General features: G+C 58.0%; 1 protein-coding gene across 1 annotated transcript; it reads right to left on the bottom strand.

Moving 5' to 3' along the window:
• Positions 1–658: 658 nt before the first annotated feature.
• On the bottom strand, positions 659–19,235 carry NACC1 (nucleus accumbens associated 1). Its single transcript, XM_065917637.1, has 6 exons — positions 19,052–19,235; positions 5,208–6,179; positions 4,942–5,115; positions 4,477–4,582; positions 4,298–4,395; positions 659–3,541 (listed from the first exon to the last, which is right to left on the bottom strand). Exons 2-6 carry the CDS (start codon positions 6,166–6,168, stop codon positions 3,279–3,281), a joined length of 1,602 nt encoding a protein of 533 aa, XP_065773709.1. The 5' UTR covers positions 6,169–6,179; positions 19,052–19,235; the 3' UTR covers positions 659–3,278.
• Positions 19,236–19,334: the final 99 nt, after the last annotated feature.

The raw sequence follows: 19,334 nt of genomic DNA on the forward strand, positions 1-19,334 counted from the left end.
ATATATATATTTTTTTTTTTTTTGCTGCACCTATATATATATATATATATATATTTTTTTTTTTTTTTTGCTGCACCATGAAGCATGTGGGATCTTAGTTCCCCTTGATCAGGTATCATCGATCCTATGTCCCCCTGCACTGGGAGCAGTCTTCACTTCTGGACACCAGGGAAGTCCCCCAGTGTTCCTCTGAATGCACTGGTTTAGGATGGGGTGAGGGGTGTGGATGCAGGTTCAGGACTTGAGTCTAGAGCTGGGGTGTCACATACCATGGGAGGGGATCCTGGGGGACCCCAGAGCAGGATTTAGGGCTTACACCTGTGAGGGAACAACCTGGGGTAACTTAGAAGGAACTGGAAGGCATTGGCTGCCTGAGTCTGAATGCAGTCCCCCCTCAAGCTGACTGGAGAAGGAAATGGCACCCCACTCCAGTATTCCTGCCTGGGAAATAAATACCTTGGATGGAGGAGCCTGGGGGGTTACAGTCCATGGGGTTTCAGAGTTGGACATAAGTGAGCAACTAAACTCAAGTGACATTAAGGCATGTTTGGCATGGCCATCCTGAGTGTGACACCCTGGGGTGTGGGGGTGTGGTTGTGTGGAAGGAGGGCGGCTCTGGTGTGCAGCGAGTGGGACCCGCCACCCCATGCCCCCAGTGAGCAGCTGGCAGCAGGGCTGTTACAAAGGCGTTTAGTTTATTCTCCTCATCAGTATCACTGACGTCCTCACGGTTCACATTTCCCAGTGCGGCTCCTCCTTACAGTAGTCATGTGCAATCTCACTTACGGGCCCGGGGTGGGGAGGGGCTCGGCCCAGGGCGGGGAGGGTGTTGGCACTCCACGCAGACCGTCCTGCGTGAAAGAGGTGAGGGTGAATGGGCGGCCGGCGGGGGAGGGGGGGTGGCCCCCCACAGTCTTTTTTGCGTTGGTCGGTGGTTCTCCACGTTCCTTCCTGGCTGCCCGGGCTTGGGGGTCCATGCAGCGCAGCGCAGCGCAGGGCAGGGTGGGCTCGGGTGGAGGGGGCAGGGAAGGCAAGGAGGAGAAGCAGCAGGCCACCCAGGAGCAGGAAGCAGGGCGGGAGGGCGCAGGGGTGGCTCCCGGGGTAAGGCACAACCCTGTCTTTGGCTCTCCTGGTGAGGAGTTTCCTCCCCTGCACCCCTGCCCAGCCCCGCTCCCCACCCCTCCCCACCCCCCAGACCGCCACACACAGTCCAGAGAGCCAGGGGGGGCGCCTCCTGGGGTCCCTGAAACAAGAGGGCTGTACCACCCAGCCCAGTGCTGCAGGGGCTCGAGGAAAAAGGCGAGGAGGGGCTGGACAGAGGCCTGCCCAGGACAAGGGGGTGGGGAGGGAGAAGACCCCAGTCCCAGAGAGCTGGCCCCCACTAAGGCCTGGAAGGAGGGGAGCGCCTGGGGACTCCGGCTTCCTTATGGGGTCTGGCCGGAGCCCCAGCCCCACCCCTTGGCCTTGGTCGGCCCGGCAGCTTGCCAAGTGACCAGGATATTGTGCTTTGGGATCTATGCTGGGGTGGGTGCTGAGACCGGGATTGGGGAGGTGCAGGGTAGGTGTGACTAAGGTGCTTGTGCTTTAGTTGGGGGTGTTGACTCCCCCCACACACTCGAGCCAGCTGAGGCCACGAAAGCAGAGTTCCGGGACCCCAGCTGGACTGATCCCCCCACCCCTGCAACAAGCAGATGTCAGGAAGGACCTCCCCACCCTGGCCCCACAGGCTGGCGGGGGCTCCTGGGGTTCGGGGGGGGGGGCAGGTCTCCAAGTCAGGTTTCAAGGGTCCAGTAGGCCCCCACCACCTCCTGTAGTCCCCTTGCCTTTGGAGAGAGAGGCTGCTGGGAGCAATGGGCGAGTCAGATTGGGGAGAAGACAGAGGCATGAGAACAAGGGCTGGAGACAAAACTGTGAAATTGCAAAGAAATGACACCCAGTGGGTGTGCATGGGGGAAGGGGAGTAGAGTTAAAAAAAAAAAAAAAAAAAAGAACCCTCTGAGTTTACATATAGAACTCAAAAACGTGGGACACCCTTGCAGTGGAGCCCCATGGGGGAGGCATCGAGGGGTGAGTGGGAGCTGGCCGGACCCACAGGAGCCCAGGCAGAGCGGGCCTTGGGGGGGCCCCACCTTGGAAACGCACACCCACACTCCACACACATGCGCAGCACATTCAGCCTGCCCCCTGGCCCCCCCACCCCATCCTGCCTTCCAGCTCCGGGGACCAAAGGGGACATCAGACCCAGTCCCATTGGTTTGAAAAATAAAAGGAATCTTATACTTCAATATTTCATTAGCTAAAAAAATGTTTTAAAAAGTATGTACAGGGGGTGGGGGCTGGGAGCCCTGCCGTGGGGGCGGGGTGGGGTGGGGAAGGGCGGGAAAGGCAGCAGCCCCCTCCCCCTAGCCGGCTCCCCTGGGTTCCACCCCGGTCCTACTGCCTCTTCTGTCTTCATTTGTTTAAGAGCAAAACTTCTACACACGCACGCGCGCACACACACACGCACACCCACACGCTTCTGCACGCCCCGGAAACCTCTCCTCCTGTCCTCAGAGACCTGCGGTCTGCCCCCAAGGGCTCCCCTGACTCAGGACCTGCCCCTCTCAGGCCCCAGGGGACTGGTGATGGCAAGAGAGAGGGGAAGAGAAGGGCGCTGGGCCTGCCACCGCCCACCACCTTGGGTCGGCCAGTTTCTCTGAGCCTCAGTTTCCTCAGCTGTAAAATGGGCAGTCCTCACAGCCTCGCCTACCCCAGCCCCCAGGTGCAGGGACAGACGAGGGAAACAGGAAGGCGCTTTTGGAAACGTGGAAGCACTGGGAGGTGGTGGCGGGAGGGGTCCTGAGAACCCGGGGGCCCCTGCAAGTCCCGAGGGGCTGCAGTGGGGGGGGCGGAGGCTGAGGAATGCTCCCGCTTGGTGGCCCAGGGCCTGGGAAGGGGGTCTTCCCAAGCCCCCCCAGGCTGGCCCCTCCCTGTGCCTGGCCTGGTGAGTGGGGAGAGAGTCACTAAGGGTTAGGAGACGGGGAGCAAGAGCCCCCCGACTGTGCATGAGTGTGTGCTAGAGAAGGCCACGCGGACCTCGCACCACCTGCCATCCTCTCCCAGCCCGGATCCCCGATCGGCTTGGGGTCAGGGGATGGGACGGGGAGGCAGAGGAGCTGGGAGCATGCAGCACCCCTCGCGGGTCCTGGGGAAGGACAGACAGTAGCTCGTGACCAGGATGGCGGGTGGGTGTGACAGAAGGGGGAGTGTGGCGGCCCTGCGGGAGGGTCCGCTGGGGGTTACTGGAGGGCCTCCTCGGCTGAGGGGCCGGCCTCGCCGTCGTGGCTGGCCGTCTCAAAGCCGTGCTCCACACCCATCATGTCCGGCTCTATCTTGCCCGTGTAGCTGATGAAGGTGGTGTAGGCGTCGCCCTCAGCCATGAGCGGCTTGACCTTGGGGATCCAGCTCTTGCGCACAACGCGGCGGGCGTTGGTGCACATGTCGGCCGCAATGGCGTTCATCTCGCTCTCCTTGAAGTTGGGGGCGAAGTTCTGGCAGTAGTCTGCAGGTGGAATGAGCGGGCCTGGGTAAGCGCCCCTCCCAACAGGCACTAGGCTGCCGAGGTGCGGGCACCCCCCGACCTCAGGGCCCCTCTGCCTACCCCTCAGAGCTGAGGGCTGAGGCCTTGCAGATGCTTGCCGCTGTTGTTTAGCTGCTCAGTCTTGTCTGACTCTCTGCGACCCCATGGACTGTAGCCCACCAGGCTACTCGGTCCATGGGATTCTCCAGGCAAGAATACTGGAGTGGGTTGCCATTTCCTTCTCTAAGGGCTCTGCCCGACCCAGGGGTTGAACCTGCGTGTCCTGCTTGCCAGGCAGATTCTTGACCACTGAGCCACCTGGGGAGCCCGAAATCTTACAGACAGCATGCTACACTACATCAGTGGGCCCAGGCTGGACCCAGCTGGGCCACGTGTGTGGGATGTGTGGATCTGATGCGGGACACCTGGGTGCTCTGGAAAAACAGGCATCATTTGCCAGAATTTAGAAACTGGGAGATTTCCACTTGAAAACCTAGACTTCCCTCCTGACAACTGGCTGAGGCCTGGGGTGGTCTATCACTCCCATGACCAGCCTGCGTCGGAGACCCTCTCCTGTCGGCATTGTGGCTTTCCTTCAGTGTCCTTCCTCAAGAAATCTCTAACCAATCACAGCCCTCTTCCCAAGAATCCTTAACATCAGAACCTACCTACTGACCCATCAGGGCCACCACCAGAGAAAAGGACCCTCTGCCCGACCCCAGAACAGCAGGCACTCACATTTGACAGCGTGGAGCACGCGACTGTCCAGCGGTTTGCGGCTGGGGTTGTTGCTGGAGGAGCGGATGCCGGTGCCACAGCTGTTGGCCAGTGTGTTCCTAGGAGAGGTACAGGGGAGGGGAGTCAGGCCCCCCGATGGCGAGCCCCCTCGACCCCTGGGGCTCTGGCGGGGGCCTCACCGGTCAAAGAAGGAGGCCAGGAGGCGCCGCAGCAGGACCTTGTGGCGTGTGCCCGCGCTGACGTGGCAGTTCATGAGCTGCGCCCTCGTGATGTACACGTTGGTGCCTGCAGGGGGCAGGGGCCAGAGGATGGCCAGGGCCGACCAAGACCCCCCCACCCCAACAACTCAACCCACAACTGCCTTCTCGACACTCAGGAAAGGAGAGAGACTGCCCCCAGCCACCATGAGTCCTGCGGCCAAATTCTTAAGCTCTGTGTTGGTCAACCCTGGAAACACCCTCACGAAACCACTGACCTATGCCAATGTGGCCAAAAATGCCAGCCGATGCTTATACCCGCCTCTGGGGTGGAAACCTACAGGCAAGCCTTTGATTCGTATCAATATGAAGGCATGTCAGGGGCCCCAGGACCCAACCCAAATGGGGTGGCAGGGGGAGCTGAGGGCTGAGGTGAGGCCAGCACACCTGTCACCAGCTCCAGCTTCTCTGAGGGGTCGCCCTCGTCGTAGAGCTTGGGGTGGCAGCGGTTGCCAATCTGGTTGATGAGCTCGGCGGGGAGAGACGCTAGGTCCTGCCGCACTCGGATGCGATTCCGAGACTCAGGGGCCACCTGCTCAGGGAGGGCCTCCACCTTCTCGGCTGTGCAGGGGGGAGAGAGTTGTGCTGGGGTCAGGGTGGCAGTGGTGGGGAGGGCAGTGGGGCCGGGCTGGGGCTTGCGGGGGGCACCTCACCAGTCTGGCCGACGTTCATCATGCTGTACATGGTGTACATATTGCAGATCTGCCGGTACTGCTCGTCCGTGCCCTCCTCACCCGCGTCCTCCTCCTCGTCCTCCTCATTGTGGTAGGAGCCCGGGCTGTCGCTGGTGTAGGCGCTTGAGGTGCCGGGGCTGGTCCGCTCTGACGTACTGGGCCCGCTCACACCGCCTGCTGCTGCTGCTGCTGCCGCCGCCGCCGCACCCCCTGTTGGCGGCCCAGCTCCCGCCCCCGCTGCCACCCCGGTGGGCTGTGCCGCCGCAACCACGGGGGCCTGCTGGGCCGGCCGGTTGACAGCCAGGTCTGGCGTGGAGAACTTGGCCATCTTGCGGCTGCCATTGCCCCCGCTGCCGCCCCCGGCCTCCTTCTGGCCGCTGTCCCACAGCCGCTTGGCCACGGGCGTGCACTGCACAGAGTCCGACTCCTGCTGCTCTGTCTTGACGCGCGACACCAGGGGCAGCGGAGTGCCGCAGGCCGGCCAGCTCGACGTCTGCGCCACGGGGCTCTGGGGCTCGGACGAGGGTGCCTCCTCAGCGTGCAGGCCCTGGGAGTCGCAGCTGGGGGAGCTCACCTTGAGGAAGAATTCGGTCCCCTTCTCCATTATCTCCTGGATCTGCAGAAAGCCGGCCGTGTACATGAGCAGGAACTGGTCACCCATGTTCATGCTCAGGCGGCCCGTGTAGCAGAAGCTGAGGATCTGCTGGAAGGACTGGGGCTGCACGGCCGCCGGCAGCTCCACCACCGCGCTCCGGCTGCTGTTGAACAGGTCCCGGAAGTAGGAGCTGCTGGCGGCCAGCACGGCCCTGTGGGCCTTGAAGGCGTGGCCCTTGACCACTACCGAGACGTCACAGTATAGGCCCTGCAGCCGCTGCTCGTTGAGGCACTCCAGGATGCTGTTGCCAAAGTTCGGGATCTCCATCTGAAGGGTCTGGGCCATGGCGGCGGTAGCTGCCAGGGCGAAAGGGAGAGATGGAGGGGCGGGGTCAGGTGGCTGACCCAGCCCGATACCGGGAGACAGGCGGGAGTGTGGATGGCAGCCATTGTGGTGGAATCTGCCAGGACCATAAGAATCGCAGGGGCCGCCCACTCCAGTCCCAGCACGGCCTGGCCTCTGTGACAGGCTGGCCAGTCAGCTAAGCTGGGGTGGCCCATGCTGGGCTTCTTTCTGCAGAAAGAAGGGCAGGGACTCCCCAGGTGGTCCAGTGGCTAGGACTCCATATTCCCAATGCAGGGGACCCAGGTTTGACCCCTAGTCAGGGAACTACATCCCACATGCCGCAAGAGTCCCCATACCTCAACTAAAGATCTTGCATGCTACTACAATAAAAATTAATAATAAAGAGGCCTCATCTAAGACCTGGTGCAGACAAATAAGAAAACATTAAACAAAATAAAGGAGGGCAAAGGCATCCTTACACGTCTGTGCTTGAGCATTAAATGAGATGACACGGGGAGCACCCCATGAGCACTAACCAGCGCTAGCACCACACACAGGTAACTGGCATACCAACACAGAGAAGGCAGACTCATCTGATCTTTCACACTGCCTTTGTGGGGCTGAGCATGTGACCCAGAACCACCATTTGTTGAATGACTGAATGACCAATCAAGAAACCCTGAAAGTGTGTGAGAACATAACAGTCACCAGGGCAATGCAAATCCAAACCACAGTGAAACACCATTTCACACCCACCAGGCTGGCTAGAGAATCCCAAGGACAGAGGAGCCTGGTGGGCTACAGTCCACGGGGCTGCAAAGACTCAGTCACAACTGAGCAACTAACACACAGGCTGGCTAGCATAAAAAGATAAATACTCTCAGTGAAGATGAGAAATGACTTGGGACCCTCCTACATTGGTGGTGGGAATGTGAAGTAGTGTAGATGCTGTAGAAAACCGCTCTTCAAATGGTTAAACCTGAAGTTACCATATGACACAGCAATCCCACCTCTAGGAATGATACCTGAGAAGTGAAAACATATATCCACCAGTGGTTAAGACTGTGAATATTTGTTGTTGTTTAGTCACTAAGTTATGTCTGACTCTTTTGTGACCTCATGGACTGTAGCCCGCCAGGCTCCTTTGTCCATGCGATTTCCCAGGCAAGAATACTGGAGTGGGTTGCCATTTCGTCCTCCAAAGGATCTTCCTGACCCAGGGATTGAACCCATGTCTCCCGCACTGGCAGGCGGGTTCTCTACTGCTGAGTAAAGAACTGGGGAAGTACCATGTGAATGTTTACAGCAGCACCATTCACAACAGGCGAAAGGTAGAACCAATGACCTCTAAGTGGATAAACAAAATGTGATCCATCCACAATGGAACACTACTCAGTTACAAAAAGGAGCAAACAACTGATACACGCTACAACTAGGGTAAACTCCCAAAATATGCTAAATGCAAGCCAGACAAAAAGACCACACATTGTATATATTTCATTTCCCACAAATATGCAATGTCCAGAATGGGCAAACCATAGAGACAGAAAGCGGATCTGCGGCTGCCTAGGGCTGGGCAGTGGGTGAGGGGTAGGGGCTGTGAGGATCGGGGAGGGTTTCTTGTTGTCCTCGCGAGAAACGTCCAGTGATTGTGATGACATACGCACAACTATGAACATACGAAAGAGCTCTGAACCAGGACGTATAAATTTAAAAATGGGTGAACTGCTTGGTATGTGCATCTCAAGCTGTTAAATGAAGAAAGAAATTGTAAGACTAATGTCCCCTGTGCAGAACTGAGGATGAGACTTGCCGTGTACAGTCTTTGTTTTGTTGTTCAGTCGCTAAGTCATGTCCAAATCTATGTGACTGTAGCCTGTCAGGCTCCTCTGTCCATGGGAATTCTCCAGGCAAGAATACTGGAGTGGGCACAGCCTTAGGATCTTTTTAAATTTTGAACTTGGTGTATATATTGTCTATTTACCAAAGTCAATAATATTTAAAAATAAAGTGTGTGAAATCACACTGCAAACATCCCAAGGGCTTTAGGGGTGGGTGGAGAAAGAAATGTGAATTTAAGGAACTGCCTAGTATAAGACCCTGCTCAGGGAGCCCAGCCCCATCCTGACCTGCAAGGTACCACCTGGGGGGCCCTGGCACCTCTCAAATGTATAAACTTCCGCATCACAGCCTATTCCATCAGTGCACGTTCCCATCCAGGAGGAAGAATTGATCAGGCGAGGATGGCACATCTGATACTCTGGGGGCAATCATAAAAGGGCTTGGAGGGAAGATGTGACTTTACAAGTGACTCCTTCCCACCACACTGGAAACAGTGAGTCCCCTGCCATTCTGCTGGTGTAGAGGGCAGTGGCCCTGAAAGGGCAGGCAGGGGAGAGAAGAGAGGCCTGAACAGAGTCAGGCTGGTGAGAAGAAACAGTAGGAAAGAGTGTGTGCAAACACCCTGGGGTAGCAACGGCCTTAAGTTTCCCCAGCTGAGAACTAGGGGCGTGAAATCAGCCCCATAGGCTGCGAAGAGGATTCAGGGCGCTCATGCAGTCACACGCTGACTGCTCTGGTAGCCTGGGTGCTGGGAGGGCAGGGCCAGTGTCTCCCTCAGGGTCTCCCAAATGGAGCAGCTCAGTGTGTGCAGAATCAGGCTGGCCTTATCAGTGTTCATTTCCAAATGAAGAAGCAAAGATATGGAGCTCCTGGTCCCAGAAGCAAGTCAGTTCTGGAGCCAGGACTCACACTGGTCCCAGAGTACAGCCCTGAGCCTATAGGCATGTGGCCCCTTCTCTTCCTCCACAGAGCCCTTTCTCAGTGAATCCAGAGAGGGTCCAACTCTGCACTGCATCCCCAGTGCTCAACCCAGAGGCAGCTTAAAACAGACCTAACAAACAAAAACCTGAAAGGTGCATGAGCGCTAACGTGGGAGTAAGAGCCGAACAGCTGATGGGGCTCTGGTTAGCTCCTGCCCCAGGGCCTTTGCACATACTCTTTTCTCCTTTCCTCAGCAAAATCAATGTCACCATCACGAAAAACAAAAAATCCATCGGGGGACTTCCCTGGTGGTCCAGCTGTTAAGAATCTGTCTTGCAATGCAGGAGACATGGGTTCGATCCCTGGTCTGGGAAGATCCCACATGCCGAGTAACAATTAAGCCTGTACATCACAACTACTTAAGTCTGTGTGCCCTAGAGCCTGTGCTCTGCAACAAGAGATGGCCATTGCAATGAGAAGCCTGTGCACTGCAACTAGAGTAGCCCCACCTGGTGCGACCAGACAAAAAACTCATGCAGCAATGAAGACCCAGCACAGCCAAATAATTAGTAAGTAAGTAAATAAAATTTTAAAAACACTGCAGAGACAGCACCAAGGGAACAGGTGACTGACTCCTAGCAGCTGGGGTGGGGAAGCATCGGGGAAAGGGGAGCTTGGGTGAGGAGGGAAGAGGGCTGAGGCTGTAGAGACATGGATGTGGATGCTTCTGGGGCTACAAAGGGCATTCCACTCCTAACTGCACTCAGTGTGCTGGACAAGGCTGCATCCATGTCCCAAAGGCTACCAAGGTGCTCAGAGCACCCAGCAGTGAAGGTGAGCAGTGCCCCACTTCATGGCTGGGTCCCAAGAAGCTAGACTGCAGGGCCTGTCCCCCCACTGAGAATTGGTGCAGGGGGCTTTGTGGGGAGCACTTAGCTTGGGAGTGCTAATATCCTCAAGATAACGGGAGGGAACAGAGACACAAGGAGGGGGCTCCTGAGGGTGAAAGCCAACCTGATATCCAGGCTGGCATCTCCAGGCCTCACCAACCCCATGGAGCCCCAGAGCCAAGCACCCAGGGCTCTGAAGGTTTCAGTGAGCAATTTAGTAGGGGGACAAGTTGTACAAAAGGTTGATGTAATCAGTGCACAGGAACCCACCCGCCCCCTTGCAGTGACAGGGAGCAGGGTGCTTGCTCTGCCTTGCTGCCCTTGCAGGTAGGACAGGATGAGGGGAAGTGGCAGAGGCCACTGGAGACCCCAAAGACCCACCCCGGGCTCCCCTCCCTCTTGTGGCTCCCATCCAGGCTACCTGACTCAGAAGAACAATGGTCCAGGGTCCTCCCCCTCACCTCTGCCAGCCTGTGAGGGAGGAGGCATGGAGCTACCCTGGGCTTTCTAGAGGAAACAGGGCTAAGAGCTGGTGCTTGAGTTGCGTCACCTGTTGGTGGGGAAATGGTTGGATGGGGAGCCGGGTGGGGCGCGGGGGGGTCTCTAAACCACCAACAGTTCTGTCCTCACCAACCTGAGCCCCCTGCTCGCTCTGCCCAGTTCCCCGCAGCCAGACCTTGCCAGTGCCATGCACCCTGCCCAGAGCGCCCACATCGTCCTCGGCCACCCTCAGGTACCCGCCGCTCCAAGAACTCTCCAGACTGGAGAAGATGGCCTCTTCTGCACGCCCCCCACCTGCAACCCTAGTGCCCTGATGCTTACCTCTGAGAACATTAGATCCCACTTGATTACATTCTCCCCAAGGGCAGAGAACCGTCTTTGAACTCTCTCCTCACAACTTGGTACATCAGCCTGTGCATCTGCTGGGGTGCCCAGATCCCCCTGGAGGGGAGGGGCAGCCCCCAGCCACACACAAGGCCAAGAAGACCCTCCTGGCATCGCTGCTCCTGGCCCCGAACGAGAGTGGGTTTTCCCCACGAGATGCAAGGCCACAATTCACAGTTTCCATGATCTCTCAAGCCACTCAACAAATATTTGCCCAGCACCTGTCTGGGGCAGGAAGTGCCCAGAGCTCAGGGCAGGCCATCACCAAGACGGGGCCCTGACTCTGGAGCTCACGATCCGGTGAGAGGCACAACCATTCATCCAGGTCACACAGATCCATGAGCTACAGGTCCTCGCCTCTGACCTCACCCAGCAGAGGAGATCTGGAACTGAGATGTGGGGGGCACCAGGGGGTAGAGGTGGGGTGATCTAATGGGGCAGGGGCGAGCTGGGAAGCTGGCCCTCAAGGCACAAGGAAGTCATGCAGAGCCTTGAGGAAGAAGCAGGCACGATCCTTCCAGAAAGTGGACTCCGGGCTCTGCTGTGAACTACGTTGTATGTGCGTGCATGCTAAGTTGCTTCAGTTGTGTCCGCCTCTTTGCGACCCCATGGACTACAGCCCGCCAGGCTCCTCTGTCCATGGGATTCTCCAGGCAAGAATAATGGAGTGGGTTGCTGTGCCCTCCTCCAGAGGCTCTTTCTGACCCAGGGATTGAACCCATGTCCCCCAACCCAATTTATAAGCTGAAGTCTTCATCTCCAGTGTGGCCGTATTTGGAGACAGGGTCCTATTTGAAGGTCATTAAGATTAAATGAGGTCAAAAAAAGTGGGGCCCTCATCCAACAGAACTCTGTTCTTAGGAGGATGAGAGATTTCTCTGTCTCCAAGCACACACTGAGCAAGGGCCATGTGAACACACTAGATTCCAACCAGAACCTGACTGCACTGGCCTTTTAAGACTTCCAGCCTCCAGAACCATGAGAAAATAGATGTCTGTCCAGTCACACAGCCTATATGGTACCTTGTTATGGTGTCCGAGCAGACCAGCATCTATTCACCCCACAGCTCCCTCATGGGGCCCCTCGCCTGGACCTCCTGCCATGGACGGAGACTGGCATGCACCCCAGATGCCAACACAATGTGTCCTCAGTAGACCTCTCGCCCCCTCAAGCCTGCTTGGGTCACGGTGTGTGTGGGCTCCCTCCCTCCTTGCTTGGGTCAAGATTCCCAGACTGAACTTCCCTAGAGGTCCAGTGGTTAAGGATCCACCTACTCCAAGAAGGAAATGGCAGCCCACTCCAGTTTTCTTGCCTGGAGAATCCCATGGACAGAGGAGCCTGGTGGACTACAGTCCATGGGATCGAAAGAGACTTAGCATTATTTAAAAAAAAAAAAAAAAGACTCCACCTACTAATGCAGTGATCCCTGGTCTGGGAGATGCCACAGGCCCCAGGGCTGCCATGCTTGGGCGCCCTAGGGCCTGTGCTCCCTAACAAGTGAAGACACCACAGGGAGAAGCCCTCGCACCGCAGCTAGAGAAAGCCCTTGTGCAACAACAAAGACCCAGCACAGCCAAAAAAAAGAAAACAAAAAAACACACCAAAACCCCAGATTCACACCCCTGACTCCTTCAAAAGCAGTTCTCACCACCTGGGCCCCTGTGATGTGTATGGGAGCCCTGCATGGTAAGGCTCACCCACTCTCAGACCTAAAACGCAGGGCCCAAGATGGTCATGGCCCTTCAAACTCTCCCGATCACCTATCTCGAATTTTCTAAGTCAGAGCCCTTCCCAAACCCGATTCCTCCGGTCGCTTCTACTGCTTGAGTTTTCCTCCTTGGCGCTTCTCACCATCTCCCGACTAGACACGTTCTTGGCTGTGTCAGTTCCACCAGGGCAGGGCCTCCGCCCACCTGGGGACACACTGCTGTGTCCCCTGCCCCAATAACCAGGCGAGCACACGGTGGGTGCACGATCGTTGCTCTAGAATGAATGAAGAATTACTTCTGTTACCTCCAACTGGCACGCGTGCTAAGTCACTGGTCATGTCTGACACTCTTTGCGACCTCAATGAACTGTAGGCTCTGCCCATGGGATTCTCCAGGCAAGAATACTGGAGTGGGTTGCCAGGCCCTCCTCCAGGGGATCTTCCTGACCCAGGGATCGAACCTGAGTCTCCATGTCTCCTGCCTTGGCAGGCAGATTCTTTACCACCAGTGCCACCTGGAAGCCCCGCTTTCAACCGGACTCCTGTTTTAGCTGCAGTATGACTAGAAGAGAGCAGGACCAGAAAAGGTCTCTGAGGCTGGGCAGGGGTGCGACCCGCAACGCAGCGGGGGCCGCCGGGCCATGTCCCCGCCCAGGGCTGTGAACTGGGGACCCCCACTGATGGCTCCAGCTGCCCGACCACCAGACGCTGCTGGGGTGCTGCAGGCTTGGAATGGAAGTGCTCGTGTGGCAGTGCAGTTCCTGGGGGTGGGAAGTGCCAGCTCCTTGAGGAGGGCGCTCTGAAGTCCCCAGAGGCTGGGACTGTCTCGCCAGGCACTGTCTCTTTCCGCTGACCTTCCAGGGGAGCGGTGAGCTGCCTGTGGACATGGAAGCCCGTTAAGGGAACCCGCCAAGCCCAAGTGTAAGGACTGAAGACCCCCCCTGGAAAGGTCCACAATCCTTCACTCAGCTCAGCAGGAGCTCAGAGTCATGGCTGGGGGGTGGGGCGCAGGAAAGCCGCACACCCCCACGCTTTTTCTGGGGGGTGCATTGTTGGCCCAAAGCCAGGCAGACCCTCCCTGAGGCAGCTTAGGCAAACACCTCCTAGTGAAAAACCAGGTGACAGTCAACCACACAGGTCTTTTTCATGTACATGCACATTTAATGCCTATTCTTTTCCCTTGAAAAGCTCCCATTAACTCCACAGCGGGTAACAGGATGAGCAACCCTAGGTGGCCTGGACATTGCCCCGGCTGTGCACCAGCACCTGGTGAGGCTCAGTTAGTTATTCCTCTCGCCAGCCTCTGAGGAACAAATGAGTCCTCTTGCCATTTTACAGGAGGAGAGGGAGGCCCAGGATGGCACCCAGGCCCCGTGACTCCAGTTCAAGGCTGGCCCGGGCTTCCCTGCCTTCCCCCTGGAGGACAGGTGGTGCTGCCGCTCCCTGGGGACAGGTGGCCACCACACAGACCCAGTTCCTGACAGGGCAGACTGAGAAGCTGCAGCCACGTGGGGAGCTCCAGAGCTGGGGTCTGCGGCCCGCCGGAGCCCCTACCCAAGGGTGCCTCTCGCCGCTCCCCCTCAGGAGGCCTTCTTCCTCCGCACCACCTCCCCCAGCTATTCTCTATTCTTCCTCCTCTCACTGCCACCTCCGGGAATGAGCAGTCTAGCCTGCTGCCTCTCCCTCCCTCCTCCGCTCTCCTCTTGCAGGACTCGGCAATCTGGCCTCCGTTTGCCTGCAGCAGCTCCTAGAAGAACCCAGCCGGGCCCCACCCGCCTCCCAGTAGGACCACAAGCCCACCTTTCCGAGTTACCTCACACTCCCCAGTGTGCCTTCAGACCCGGAGGGCACCGGGCAGGGCGGGGTGGCAGCTGCAAAAGTCCTGAGGTCACACTGGGCGGCTAACACAATTGACCCAGGTGGTTACTGGGCTGGGGTTGCTGAGAGGTGCTTGGAGACCCTGCGGGGCCTTGGCAGGGTAGAATTAGAATCTTGTTTTTCTAGGATCAAATATCCCTTGCAAAGTTCCCAGTTTAGAATTATGCTTCCCTTCCCTCAACGCCTAGAAAACGTTATCCCTCTGAGTGCTCACCACCCCCTAGCCCCATGTCAGTCTTTCCCAACTATAAAAGGAGCAGCCACCTCATAAGGTTGTTTTAAGGATGAAACCACCGTAGAGTAATGCAGGGAGATTTGCAGCCTGTGTCCAGCTGCTGTTATTAGTGATGTCCCCTTCTGTCCCTGTGACCCCTCACAGGACTGCAAACTCCCTGACCGCAGAGGAGGCATCTTCTACTGCTCACCACCCCCCAGAACCTTAGGCCATCTCATCAGTCACGGGTATTTACGAGGGCTCCCCCACTGCCTTCCCAACATCATCCGATCGCATCCCAGACAATAACCTCTCATGTAACTCTCATGATAACCTCGCAGCAAGGAGACCACCCGTGGCCCTGCTGCCACGGGGCCCAGGTCACTCTGTGGTGGGGGCTGCCCTGTAGTCTACGAGTTGCACTGCCAGTTCCTACTCCCCAGCCCCAGCTGTGACAACCAAAAATGTCACCAGACAATCTTCTAAGTGTCCCCTAGGCAGGGCAGAATCAACTCTGATTAAGAACCCCTGCAGTGCAGGAATGCCTGCTTGTCCCCACTTATCAGACGCAGAAACTGAGGTGGCAGGCGAGGTCACGACCTTTGCTCAGGCTCTCCTGGCTAAGCAAGGTGGCGCTAATGGTCGAATCTGACTCTCCACTACACCTCGGATGCTCACCACCTTTATCCACCTTCTGCTTAATTCAGTCAGTCCTCACAGGCAGTGCAGTGGGAAAGAATCTGCCGCCTGCCAATGCAGGAGACACGGGTCAACCCCTGGGCTGGGAAGATCCCCTGGAGGAGGAAATGACAACTGACTCCAGTATTCTTGCCTGAGAAATCCCATGGACAGAGGAGCCTGGTGGGCTACAGTCCATGGGGTCACAAACAGTCAGACATGAATAAGCACACACACACCCCTCAGGGTCTCTAAGGATGCTGAGAACTTCACATCCTATCTGTCCACAGGAGACAGGGGCAATGACCACCACCAGACCCTGGACACAAAGTGACAGCCACCTGGACAGTCCCACTTCACAGCTTCTGTGGCTCAGAAAGCACTCTAGGGGAGACAGGGGGATGACACTCTTGGCCAAGGGCACCCAGGAGCAGAGGCAGGGAGGCGGGCCCACATGCTCATGCTAGGCAAAGGCCAAAGTGAGTTAAAAGTGGGTTAAAGTGCTCAAAGCAGCTTGGCACCCAGGAAAGGGATGCGAGTGACAAGAAGCAGGACCTAAGAGAAGGAGCCAAGGTTAGTACAAACACCACCTCTATGTCTTCGAGGCCAGCTCACTGTTGCCTCGAATGCTGCAAGCCCCACCAGAACCTGGCAGGCCGTCCTCCAACACAGGCTCTGGCAGTGACATTGAGGAGCCAGGTCAGACCTTGCTAGAACAACCTGAAACCCTCTCCAAACCCCGTGCCTTCAGGCTGACCTCCACGACAGGTCCTGCCAGACTGACCAAAACTCATCTCATGGCCTGGCTCAGGAACCCACTGGGGCACATTTTAAAAGGTTTTGGATGCAGGCCAAGGGGTCTGAACTTTGCCTTTGGGGGTGAGGCGGGGATCCAGGAGACCCCGAGATCAGGTGCTTCTTTTCTGGGAATGGTACTAAGGATCTCCACCTCCACACCAGGGTTGGTATCCCTTCACTTCTTTCCTCATGAAGACAAGATGTTTAGGGCTCTGAGTTGGCGCCTGGCACATGCTCAATGAAGGCTTTCAATGTGCTGTCCTGTCTGCCTAGAACATTCACCCCTCCTTGCCCCAGCTCCCCACAATCCCCATCCCCCCTGCCCCCAGCAGGCTGACTTATTATTCAGAGCTCAGCTCACCTGAAAGCCTTCCCTGACCCCCCAAATCTAATGCTTTGCCCCCCACCCCAACACCATCACTTCACTCCATTTTACTATATTCCTGAACATAGGGCTATCAGAAACACTCTTGATCATTTGTCTGTCTGGGGTTGATCACCTTCACTAAAACAGAAGTTGCTGAGAGCCACTCCCTGGGCCCCAGCAGGGAGTTGGCACCCATGCAACATCACACTGTCCCCAGGGTCCCTTTGCTTTGTGGCTCTCACCCGCCAGGCTATTGTGGCATTCCTCTAGTGCCCCAGGGCTGTGCACCCTACATCCTCACAGAAAAGTAATTACGAAGAGTGCTTTCAACAGCTCTATGCACACGGACTCACTGCTCCCTTCTTGGCCATCCACGCACAGTGGCCTGCTTCTTCCAGTCTCTGCCCGGCTTCCAGCTAGCTCTGTGACTGGAGGCAGCCACCCCCCACCCCTCAGTACCCAGCCTACAGCCCTGCTGAGGCCCCAGTCTGCAGCCAGCCTCAGCCCAACCAGGCAGGGAGAAGGCTTCATTACGTGGGGCTGCTGGCCCAGTTTCTACCCCTCCCAGAACCAGGAGGCCAGCCAAAGCGGGGAGGAGGGCCCAGCCCAGGTGGGGGCAGTTCTAGGAACTCTGGGGAGATCGGGGGAAGGGAGGTGATCATTAAACCTAGATCTGCCTGATACCACTCAACCCAGCCGTTTGTGGTTCCTGCCTCACGTGCTAAGGATCTCAAGTCAGCGTTCCCAGGACCCATTGGTAACAGCCTTGCAGTTAGACTCCCTGAGAGAAGGAACAAAAAGTAGGGGTGGTCTGACTGGGGACCAAAGTGAGCAAAAGACTAGGGGGGAAAAAAAAAAGTAAAAATCCAGCCAGGCTCCATCCTTATAACCACCTCCCTCTGCCAGCCCACAGCTCTGTGATCCCTGACCTCTCGGCTCCCATTAAGAGAACGGGGGTTGGGGAGGGGGGTGACCTAGCCTCTGGGAGAGAAGCTTCCACTGATCTGGCTCCCTGGGACACCAGGAAAACTTGGTCCACAAGGGTACGGACCCATCCCTTGGGATGGGCAAGAGGAAAGTCCTGGACAGGGAATTCCCACCAGGGAATCCAGAATAGTGGGGACCTCTTCTCGTCACGCCCATCAAAGGCCAGCTCCAGGGGACCGAGGGTTGGGGCTGAGGGTCAATCAATCCCAGCCCATTGATGTCTAGTTGGGCTCCATTTGGAGCCTCGGTTTCCCACCCTGTACCACGGAGAAGACCTGAGCCGACTTGGTGGTGATGGTGAGCCATCAATGAGCTCATCTAACCAGCAAGCTTAGCACAGGGCCTGGCCCAGGAAATGCACCCCAGAGGACAAGCACTAGGATGGGTAGCACCAAAGGTCTGGGTACCTGATTTGAGCCCCTTCTTGGTGACCCGCATTCACCCCACCAGAGCCTCCAAGACACAATGAACAGAGCTTTACAAGCTCACCTCACAGTAACTCACCTGCAGAGAGCTGCTGCCTGAAAAGCTAGGAGATCCCAACCTCTAGGCTTAAGTCTCAAGGGTCTGGTCACAAAAAGTGCAGAAAGAATCTGAGGACCCTAAACTACTCAGGTAACAGTGTGTATGTGTGTGTCTACCTCCCTGCAGATATCTGGGGTGGGGGTGGGCCAGAGGGTGGTAGACAAGATGCCGGAGCTAGGTGTTCCAGACTATGTCCTAAGCTGTCCAAATAAACACCCACCTGGCCAGCTAGCCCCTTGGAGCAGCCCGCAGAGGCTTGCCCGAAGGGTAGGTGGGGGCCCAGAACCTGGCAGGGATGAGGTGTAAGAAAGAAGAAACCCCTCAGCTTTGGCCCTAAGCTAACACCTGGCCAAGAAAAGAGGGGGGCGCACCTTGGCACGTGTCTTTTGATCATACAAGTTTCTCCGGACCTGCTCCCACACCCCCTCCAGCCTACTTAGTCCAAAAGCTTGCCTCCCCCTCCCACTCCCAAAGTTCCTCAACCTACCTGATAGCCCCTGCATCTGGCTCTCGCCACCTGCAAGCCCTCTCTTCGAATCCTAACCCCAACTGACCCCCGCAAACATCCCAGGGATCTCCTAACCGCCCCCACTCGAACTAACTCCGCCCACACCCACCCTGCCCCACTTCCTGGGCTTCTCCTCAGCCGCCCCCAAGCTTGTAACCTGACCCACCTCCTCAAGAGCCCCAACGGTACCTGCAAGCCCGGGCCCCTCCCCGCCCCCCTCCCCCGCCTCAGGGCCGTTTCCCTCCGGCCACGCCGCTCTCTCCTCCTCCCCCATTCCGCCGGCCCTAAGCCTGACTCCTCCTCCCCCTCCCCCTCCGGTCTCCCCCGGCGCCTCCTCACTTTCCCTCCACCAGCCTCCCTCCAACTTCCCGGGCCCCCCAGCACCTGCCCCGGCATGGCCTCGCGCCCCTCTCGCGGGGAATGAGAGGAGGAACTCTGGGCCCGATCCCGACGCCCCCAAGCTCCGCGGCCCGGCCCGGAGCTGAACGATCAAGGCCGCTCGCGGGGGCCGGGACTCTCCGCACTCGCCGGCCCGGCCACAGTGTAGACTGCCAGCCAGGTTTCTCTCCTGTCGGAGGAGGCCCCCATGTCCTCCCCTCTCAGCCCTTAGCCGGACCTCAGATGCCCTCGGGCCGCCCCGGCTAGAGGAGGCCGGAACCGGGCCTGGGGCAGGCCGCCTCACCTGCGCCGTGGCCGCGCTCCGGGGGCTCCCGGCGGGCTCCGCAGCGGCAGCTGAGGCCGGGCCTGGGCCCGGGGCGCGCCCCCCTGCGCCGGGGCCTCGGCCTCCGCCTCCGCGGCCTCCGCGGCCTCCGCCTCAGCAGCAGCGGTAGCCGCGGCGGCCATTCATTGTGGGCCAGGCCGCCCCAGCCGAGCGCCGAGCGAGCGCAAGGCGCGCCGCCGCCGCAGCCGGGCCGGGGAGGAGCGGCCGTGGCCCCGCCCGCGCACCGCCCCCGGTTCCCGCCCCC

This window comes from Muntiacus reevesi, chromosome 1 (genome assembly GCF_963930625.1).
Source record: "Muntiacus reevesi chromosome 1, mMunRee1.1, whole genome shotgun sequence".
Classification (NCBI taxonomy): Eukaryota; Metazoa; Chordata; class Mammalia; order Artiodactyla; family Cervidae; genus Muntiacus; species Muntiacus reevesi.